Source organism: Colossoma macropomum, unplaced genomic scaffold (assembly GCF_904425465.1).
Source record: "Colossoma macropomum unplaced genomic scaffold, Colossoma_macropomum, whole genome shotgun sequence".
NCBI lineage: Eukaryota > Metazoa > Chordata > Actinopteri > Characiformes > Serrasalmidae > Colossoma > Colossoma macropomum.
In genome coordinates this window covers 27,647,039-27,657,650 of record NW_023494787.1, presented here as the reverse complement: position 1 = coordinate 27,657,650, position 10,612 = coordinate 27,647,039, and the positions used below count along the sequence as shown (strand labels likewise).

Genomic DNA, 10,612 nt, shown 5'->3' with positions numbered 1-10,612 from the left:
TGTGTCTAATATAAAGCCATTTATATTCAGCCATAAGCTGCAAGACTCATTATCCAACATTTATTGCGGTATTTCAGTGTAGAGTCCTTAGTTTCATTACCTATACAGCACACAAGGGAGTAGGGAGCAAATCAAGCAAGTTCAGCCTTGCAAAAAGTCCTCCTTAGCTCCTACTTGGCCTGAAATGAAAGCTTTTTTTAAAAAGCTGATAAAGAGCTGCCAACATCAACTAAACAGATGAAAAGATGATATATTCAATTCTATGACATAAATTTAACATGATATTAATACTGACAGAGCCTCACCCAGCAGCCCATCAGGACATGTTTTATAAGCCAAGCAACATAAGCTAGATCACTAGCTTGATATGAAAAAGAAAATATTCTGAAAAACAACCTTTCTCAATAAATCATACTTTTAAAATTGCTTTTGTATTAATGAAGCATCTGTAACTGGAGCAGAAGTGGGTTTCTCAGTCGGGGTAATTTTTGATGTCTCCACCAGAGGACGCCTTCGCTCCAAAAACGACTTTGTTGCTCTTCACTTTCTCACTCTTATGAAAGAGGTGGTTTCCAAATAGTTACGCTGATAACATATGACATACATTCCAAACTAGAACTTTACCAGGCAAAGAAATGGCTCCATTCTCCTTAAATGTGACCCCCCACTCCCCATGGCGAAATGAAGGAGCACACTACAACATAATTATTATCATCAGCTGAACAGTCTGGCAACTCTGGCACATACTCCACAGCAGCTGCTGCTCACATTGATCGTAGATTAGTAAATATCAGAGTTCACTATAAGTCCAGCGAAAGGCAGCCTAGAGGAAATGTAAGGATAACAAGAGTCATGAGTTTTAGTTCGTGGAAGTAAGCCAGGCTCAGCCTGAAGAAAGGGCCAATTGTGTCCTTAAACATTATCTCCCTCCTTCTGCAGGGCTACAACAGGAGTTTTATTTAGGTGAGCATCACTGTAGGCCTCTTTTTCGAGGACAGAATACAAATGTGGGCTGCTTTCAAAGCTGCATACTACCATAACAAATAGTAGTACTCCACTACTGTGGTATATCATTAGTGTAGTATAGAATAGTACAGTATAGTATAGTATAATATGTGGTTTTGAAAGCAGCTGTGTCACTACAGACAAAGAAAATGGCCAGGCAATGTAATGTAGGGAAACTATAGCACTTTTAGCCCTATTCCAAATGAAAAACAATGTGTGATTCTTACAAGGTTCATGTCCCAGATAGCAAGTGTATGTCAGTCCACTGCCTCAATGAGGTCTGCACCCTGCTCACTGTATGCTACTGCTGGTCCACCCTTGGACCACCCGGATTATTGTCTTGCATACAACTGTATATAAGTCTAACTGGTTTTTAATCTCTTCAAACAGATTTTAAATGCACAGTCATTTGTTTTGCAACACCGTTTTTAAAAAGGTTGGGACGCTGTGCAAAATTAAATAAAAACAGAATGCAGTGATATGCAAATAGTACAAAGACAACATACCAAATGAGAAATTTTATTGTTTTTTGAAAAATATAAGTCCATTTGAATTTGATGCTAGCAACACATTTCAAAAAGTTGGAACAGCAGCAATAAAAGAAGGTAAAGTTGTCTAATGCTAAAAAACACCCGATGGTTAATAAAAAAAACACCCGGTGCCCCGGTTGGGCATAAAAAGAAACATCCCATAGAGGCTTTCAGAAGTAAAGATGGGGAGGAGTTCCGCACTCTGTACTGCAACAATTCAAGAATAGAATTTTCAAAATCAAAAGATCCGGAGAAACCAGACAAATTTCTGTATGCAGGAGACAAGGACGAAAACAATACTGGCTGGCTGTGATTTTTGGGCCCTCAGGCAGCACTGAATTAAAAACAGACATGGTTCTGTAGAGGAAATCACTGCATGCGTTCAGGAACACTTCTGAAAACCATTGTCTGTGAACACAGTTCATCTCTCCATCCACAAATGCAAGTTAAAACTCTACCATGCAAAGAAGAAACCACTTATAAACAGGATCCAGAAACACAGCTGCCTTCTCTGGGCATGAACTCATTTAAGATGGACTGAGGCGAAGTGGAAAAGTGTCCTATGGTCCGACAAATCAAAATCTGAAATTCTTTTCAGAAATCATGGACACTGCGTCCGCTGGGCTAAAGACCACCCAGCTTCAAAAGTCAGCATCCATGATGGTACAGGTGTGCATTAGTCCACATGGCATGGGTGACTTGCACATCTGTGAAGGCCCCATTAATGCTGAATGATATATACACGTTTTGGCAACATATGCTGCCATCCAGATCACGTCTTTTTCAGGGAAGGCTTGCTTGTTTCAGTAAGACAATGTCAAACTACATTCTGCATTAATTACAACAGCATGGCTCTATAGTAAAAAGAGTCCAGGTGCTAAACTGGCCTCCCTGCAGTCCAGACCTGTCACCCATTTAAAACATTTGGCACAATATAAAATGAAAAATATGACAAAGGGGACCCTAAACTGTTGAGCAGCTGAAATCCTATATCAAGCAAGAATGGGAAAACATTTCACTTTCAAAACTACAGCAGTTGGTCTCCTCAGTTCCCAGTCACTTATACAGTGTTGTTAAAAGAAGTGATGAACGCAGTGGTAAACATGCACCTGATCCAACTTTATTGGGGCATGTTGCTGCCATCAAATTCAAAATGGGCATATATTTAAAAAAAAAAAAACAATAAAATCTCTCAGTTTTTCATTATTTAATATGTTTGTCTTTGTGTTATTTTCAGTGAAATATGTTATAAATGATTTGCATATCATTGCATTGTGTTTTTATTCACATTTTGCACAGCATCACAACTTTTTTGAAAATGTGGTTATAGAAAATAAACTAAGATAAATATTTGTGTTGGTTAACGTACCAAAATACCATTTTACATGACCATTTTCCAACCTCTTTTTTCTCTTACAATTAAATAAGCTGGTTTTGTTACTGTGCCTTTCAGACTCATATATGTAAACGAGCTCTGTTCTGATTGTCTGTCCTGTATTGTGTCTCATTCAGAAAGCAGTCCAAGCAAAAACATTCCTTATATCTTAATCATGAGTGACCGGAGCTAAACTACTGTAGGCTAAATAGAAGAAAACATGTAAATGCACTTTCTTTGTAACATCATAAAAACAATTAAAGCAAAAAGGGCTGTTTTGCAGCTTATTTTCGTACATGCACTGTATGGACATTCTGAAACTTTAACAGTTTTTACATACTACATCAAACCCATATTAGGAAGGTGAGGAAAATTCAGTTTTCCAAGATATGGGCCATTTAAGGACGAAGCTACCATGTGCTTATTCTCTTTTTTATTTGACTATTTAACATACAGGCACTTTAAAGTTAAATCTGGGAATAAAGCTGAAATTCAGGGGCCAGAAGAACTCCAACCCGCCAATGACTGCACATCAAAAGTCGTGTAGTTCTGTGGAAAAACCACAGACTTGGCAACAGTGAGGCAGGGGGTGTTTTTGTAAGAATATGTTAGTAGTCTAGTTAAAATGGCACTTAAGAAACATAAGGCCCACGTGGGGTGATGGGTGGTGGTGGTGGGGGGGCGAGATTTCCTGCGCTTCTTAACTCTTGCATGTTTGTTTTCGTCTGTTTGAAATTGTACTGAGTTGTCCATAGGAAATGCATGGACTCAGCTCTCATGAGGGGCAAATCAGGACAAATCTGATTTAGGATTGAAAGTGTCTATCTATATATAAAATGATTTATAGATAGAAATCATAATAGCGGTGTATGGAGTAACTGTAGTATGGAGTGTCGAAAATGCCACTCAACATTAACAATGTTTATTGTATTTATACAGTTCTTATATACAAAACATCAGTAATACAGTTCATCTGAAATTTTCACAATTTTTACAGTCACTAGAGTCATAAAAACAGAGAAACAGATGTTTGAAAGTCACACAGTTGGTCAGAAACAGTACAGTATCATATAATGCTAATGAGGAAGTAGATATCATATTACCAGTGATAGCTGTTAGTGATTCTTTATCAGAGCAGACTAGAACAGATATCAAGCTTCCAGAATTGTCAGTAGACTGAAATTGAAATTTAGGTTTGAACATTTGCAGACTCTACATTTTCTCAGAGAGCATGGTGCACTGATTTGCATTAGGACCTGTTCAACCACCTTTTTAATGAATTATATTCAAGGGGTTTATTACTTTTCATTCGGTGGAACAAAATGACTGTCTGTGAGCTGCTAGTTGCCATCTGCACTCCTCTGAAAGCTTATTAAATTAGACATGTTACATTAAATGCTCATTAAACGCAACCGAGCACAGTTTCTTTTTCTTAAAGGCAGATTTAGAGTGTGAGGAAGAAGACGCTCCACTTGACAGGCGGCATGTGAACCAAAGAGGCATCCAGCTTTCACATGTACGCTGTCGTAAGGCGCTTCCAGGGTTGAGGCATTAGGGTGCAGCTGAAAACAACACCACATATTTACTAGCGTGTATCAAGGCCCCTGCGGCCTAACCTGGTTACAAGGGTCAGATGGGCTGTTGCTGATTTCAGAAGAAGAGGACAGAGGGTAACGTTTATCAGGCCTGAGCCTGCAGATCCCGTGTTTCTGCTGCTTTTGAGGGATCTTGATGAGAAAGTGTCGCAGCTCACGTTCTCTTCTTTGGTTAGCAGGGAATGGATGACATACTTCGCACTCAGTACAACTAGGGAAGAGTCTGATGTGCTTAGGTGCACTTTTAGAACATACCTCAAACTTTCCATACAAAAACACCACAGAATAAACACATCCACGAAGCGACACCTGCGTGTAAAAGGCCGTTTGAAGGAGCTGCTCCATCTCTGGAGAGTGCATGAGTCAGCACAGGCTGCCTGTGATGTAGGAAACAGCCAGGGAAAAAGTCAATCCCCCCACATCAGAGTGCCCTCAGCATTCACAAATACCTCTGGGAGGTTCACAGTGTTCTACCAGTGGGGGAGCTTCACAACTCTATAAATCATACCGAAGTACACACACACACTGAGCCGCTCCTGGACACAGAGAAGCCTCCTTTCTCAGCCGAAGCTGTGGGAGAAACTCTTCGCCTCCTCTTTGAGATCAGACTGGCTGGCCGGCTCCAGGTTTTCTTCTTCTTGTATCTTTCTGCAGTCTGATAAACTGAATACACAAAGTGAACCACTGAAACCACAGGAGACTCTTTGCAGTAACATCCACATCATTATCCCAAAACATAAAGTACGCATGCAGTGCAGAAATGACATTTCAAGACACCTTAAACATCTGAAGTTAGTGTTGACTGAATGGTATCACCAGTGATTTGACCCTATTAATCAATGAAGAACACCTGTAGCTTGACGCAACCCAGAGAGAGACATGTGAAAGTCAAAAGCACTGGAAAATACTGGAAATGTTTTATGGAAATGTCCATAAAAAGAGATTATGACATCTATGTACAAAAAACCCTGTTTAATTAATTACACACATTTTGCATAACGTCTTGCTTAAATTCAGAGATAACACTCCTGAAGGACCCACTTGAGTTTGCATATAAAACTGCTATTACATTGAAATAATATGGAAAATTTCAACACCTAGGGGTCAAATGTAAATGTTAGTGCAGAAGAGTAGCTACAAAGCTTTTCGGTGGGTAGTTGTTGAAGAAATGATGTGGTCAGAATCAGAAGTGCTTGGATAATGTTGTGAGATTGAGAAAGCAATGGGAATGTACATCCATAAAGAGATGCTCAAAGTTTGCCACGGAAGAAATTTTTGGGTTGAGCCATTTTTACTTGCTGACGTACAACACTGTCAGATGTTCTTGGCTTCACTAAGGTCCCCATTGTTTTTAATTAATAAGGCCTTTTGTACAGCATTGCAGAGGAAAACAGATGAAGCGTGATTAGGAGCAGTCAGGACGTCCGTGATTAATTTCAGCTTCATCATGACTAACTCCATTGCAGCATCTCTAAATGCAATAAGCTCGAATCAGAATTTGAAGCTTTTACACTTGCTCACTTGCTGCTCGCCTCCGTTTTCCTCCACATACATACACATATACATACAAACAAATCTCAGTGTTTTTTTCAAATATTCATATTGCAAATGTCCATATTCACATGCTACTGTCATAATTTCAGTTCTACTAAACAGACAACTTGTCTCGATTCTCTGTGGTCTCACCCTAATCATTTACATAGTGGTACAAGTCCTTACAATAGCCCAATAGTCTCTTTTTTTCAAACAGTTGACCACATGGTTGGTGCTATCTTACATAAAAGCAGTAATACTAGTTACATAACCAATATTATCGCTGTTTATTACCTATTCATCTAGCCTGCTGAAACTGGCTAGAAATGATGTCCAGAAGGCAGTTTCCTCTCACAGTGGCAAAATTACAGTGGCAGAGTTCCATCAGGCTGGCAGAGATTTCTCAGTCACTGCAGCATGATGTCTTTGAGGTTCTCCTGCAAGATGGTGTCCTTGACGGCATGGAAAACGAAGCGGATGTTCTCTGTGTCGATGGCTGTCGTAAAGTGGTGGAATAGGGGCTTGCTGCGGTTGCGGCGCTTCCGGTTGAAGCACTGCACCAGGTAGGCCTGCACATCCTCCAGCCGGTGTGGGTCTCCACGGAAGTCGGAGAAGTACTTATTGATGCTGACCTTGGCCACTTTCTCCACTAGCAGGTCCATCTTGTTAAGGAAGAGGATGATGGAGACATTGGAGAAGAGCTTGTTGTTGACGATGGTTTCAAAGATGTTCATGGACTCCACCAGGCGGTTGGTGCGGCGGTCCTCCATCAGCACCTGGTCGTACTCGCTGGACGAGACCATGAAGAGAATGGAGGTGATGCCGTCAAAGCACTGGAACCACTTCTGCCTTTGTGACCGCTGGCCACCCACGTCCACCATCTTAAAGGGGATCTTTTTGATGATAAAGTCGTGTTCCACAATGCCCTTGGTGGCTTTCCTGGCCAGTAGGATGTCCTGACGACTTGGGACATAATTCTAGTGAAGATATAAAGGGTAACATAGGTTTAGGAAGAAGGACTGTAATCAAATAATAATTAATAGTACAACATTATTGGAAAAAGGATCATAATGAAGTAGTAATTAATACTACAACAGTATTGACTACAATATAGGAAGCCATTTAATACTGCACATTATATTTATAGGCTTCATGTTAAGACAGGCTCAATAAATGCTGTCTTTTCAATAGCATCACAGGAGAGACGTTATAAAACAAATCATGGAGCAGTGCCCCAGGCTTGGTTTGAGCACTTTGGATGAATGTGTTGGCTGAGATCTTTTACCTACTTAACAGAATAGCTTGGCAAAAAATCAAATCTATACGAATTCTTACCCCAAATGAAGTTAGTCAGCCAACTCATCACACTGTTGTCTCAAACCGAGTCAAGTAATTTCAAATTGACTTGCTTATGTGCTTCCTAATACTGTAAGACACACCGTTATATATATTTTATTCCAAAATGCATCATATACATTTGTAACAAGAAGAGGTTTGAAAAGAATAAGATGACATAACACACAGTTAAAAACACATTTTATATATCTAATTAAGGAGGTATTAATAATTATATAGCACTGATACTTCTTGTATATGTAAAGCTCACCCAACAACATATATAGCCCTTATATTGCAAATAACTGAGATAATGAAAAGGTATATTAGCTGTTTTAAAAATAAGTAGTGTAACTGTCCTGGTAAAGTAGATGGTGTGGGTCAATATGACCTGTGAATAGTACATCCATTACTAAGCAGTGAACAGAACACAAAGGTTAAGTGTTAAGAGTATAAACCTGTTAGCTACATTAGCCTCATAGCACCAGTGAAAAACAAAAGCAAACTTTGGACACCAACATGTCTTGACTGATTAACTACAAGGTGAAAATGTTGTAAATTAATACAATTTTTCCAAGAAACTATTCCTTTAAGTAACCTTAGTCATGAATCTTTCCTCTAGTGCTCCGTTTAAGCTGTCTAATATTTTTAATTCTGTGTGTGAAATTCAACCAGCACTGAAAGGCTCTCCTGGGGGCCAGAGGGCCTGTCTGAGGACATAAATCCGCACAACTTTACAAGACCTTGCCACTGCAACACAACAGCAAGAAGAGATAGCCTCCCATGTCACTTCCATTCCAAAAGCCTTTCACATGACTCTTTTTTGGCCTCGATCTCGGTTTCCAAGACAGCTCACACAAAACACATCCAGCGCTCTTGCTTTTTAGCGCTCATCTGAGACTAGAGCTACATGTTTTCTTATCCAGGCTCCTGGCAACCCCTGCGTCACACTTACTAATCCTGTTCCACAGCACACCATGAGAGGGCAAAGATCTTCACCATGCTCAGGATATCCACACTGTTACCGCCACCCTGCCTACCAATAGTGTGTTATTATGGTGTCATCTGAGCACAATCGGATTTATCTATCAATCATCTCAAAGTAAAGCGTGCTGTCCTAGAATCAGTTCCTGATCCTGTCCATAAATGTTTTCTTTAGCATACAGAGGACAACACAAATGGCCCTAACCAGTGGACAGAGAACAACATGCACAGAGTGGCTAGACAGAACGGTCCTCTGCTGATTACAATCCTCAAAACAGACTGTATAATCTTAGATATGTCCGGGAACAACTGACCAGAGAAAGTGCTTTTTGGAAGTGCACTGGAAAACATCCATCATTGCGCAGTTTAACAGGATATCGTAAAGCAACTAGGACCATTTAGAAGTGCTGAGGCATCATGACTCACCAATTGCCCAATCCGATCCAAGTTGTCCAGGAAATACTTCACCGATTCACTCTGTAAAAAGAACAACCGCAGAAATAGAATTGTCATACAGTGCATTTCAAATTGTGCAGCAGAACAGAGAACAATAAACAATTCAGTTCAGAATCTGAGGAGTTCAAGTCCCATCTCATAATTTCAGTTACAGAAGCCAATTTAAGCCCACAGCTATTTTCTTACTGCAATTAAACCACATCCAAATGAACATCTTTTGCTTCAAGACAACAGTGGATAAGCACACACAGCAACAAGCTGAAAAACACAATCAAGCTTACAATGTCATTTATTTGAAAAAGTCCCTTCTAAATATCTCAGCAAAACAGAAAGGGGGCACAATCAGGCCCCTCCAAAGCTGTTCTAATTCGGGAATGGAAAGTCTGGAACTAACAGGATGTTCCTATCTTTGTCTGAGAATTAGGCTGAATACTCCTACAAAATATTGCCCATCAGCAGAACGTCAAATACAAAGAGCTAAAGCTAAACAGACAGATATATAGTAAGGTCGATAAGTATTGGGACAGTGACACCATTTTTGCAATTTTGCCTCTGTACACCACCTCAATCAATTTGAAATGAAGCAGTCAAGTGTTTCTTCACCATGGAAAGAATTCTGCGATCATCCACTTTAGTTGTCTTCTGTGGTCTTCTAGGCCTTTGGGTGTTAATTAGCTCACTAGTGCATTCCTTCTTCTTAAAAATGTACCAAATTGTTGATTTGGCCACTCCTAAAGTTTTTTGCTATCTCTCTCATAGATTTATTCTGTTTCTTCAGCCTAACGTTGGTCCCCTTCACCTGCATTGACACCTCTTTGGACTGTATATTGAGATTTCCCATGAACAGCTACCAAATACACATTCAACACTTGGAATCAACTCCAGACGTTTTATCTCCTTAATCTGTCATGAAATAACGAGGGAACAGGTCACACTTGGCCATGCAACTACTTATCAGTCAACTGTTCAAATACTTTTGAGCCTGTGAAATGGAGGGACTATGTAATAAAACTCTACACTTCAATCACATTTTGACTGCTTCATATCAAATCCATTGTGGGGGTGTACAGAGGTAAAAATGACAAAAACTGTCACTGTCCAAATAATGGACCCAACTGTATAGTGCAATGTCATCTGAAGAGGAAAGCACTCCACTGACACAGTTAACAGAGACATAAACAATGTGTAACAAATGAGAAGTAGTTCTCTGAAACTCTCCTTTAGCATCTACATTTGGTTAAGCAACACATTTTAAAATGGTTACTGCCTTCAATCACATTCTTCTTACAGTACCTGAGTTTGGCCACAAACATGATCCATAATCTCAATCGAAAACAAAAGACAGCCTGACCAACATAACATTGTGGTTTTATTTGTATTGATAAAATCATCACTGATAATTATTGACCTTTTTGGCTGCAGCATCACTGGGATTTAAAACTTCCCAATGATAGGGGAAAAACCCCCTGTTTAACTATATCACAGCCAGAGGCAAGTACGGCAGCTTAAATGCATACTCAAGTATTAATACTTTGGCAAAATAATGACTGAATAACTTTTAGAACTGCAGTGGAACCTCTTAGTCCACCCAGCATCTATCAGCTTAGGAACTTCAGTTTGTTAGGCACAACTCTTCTTTGTTTGGGATTTTTTTGGTCTACAATAAAAGGCTAAACTTCCAAAGTCAGTACAGATGTTGTCACCAATAAAACATAATGCAAAAAAGAAATTATAATTTAAATAAGAATGGCTAAAATGTAACCGAGTAAAAAGCAGATTCCTTTACTCACTAGTACAAC

At 39.6% G+C, this 10,612-nt stretch overlaps 1 protein-coding gene across 1 annotated transcript in view; it reads right to left on the bottom strand.

Moving 5' to 3' along the window:
- Positions 1-5,463: 5,463 nt before the first annotated feature.
- Positions 5,464-10,612, bottom strand: part of gna12a (guanine nucleotide binding protein (G protein) alpha 12a) — a 45,919-nt gene continuing 40,770 nt past the window's right edge. Inside the window, exons 3-4 of the mRNA XM_036566744.1 lie at positions 8,784-8,834; positions 5,464-7,015 (exon numbers count right to left, since the gene is read on the bottom strand). Coding sequence (XP_036422637.1) covers positions 6,446-7,015; positions 8,784-8,834 — 621 coding nt within the window. The 3' untranslated portion in view covers positions 5,464-6,445. The remainder of the gene's footprint in view (positions 7,016-8,783; positions 8,835-10,612) is intronic.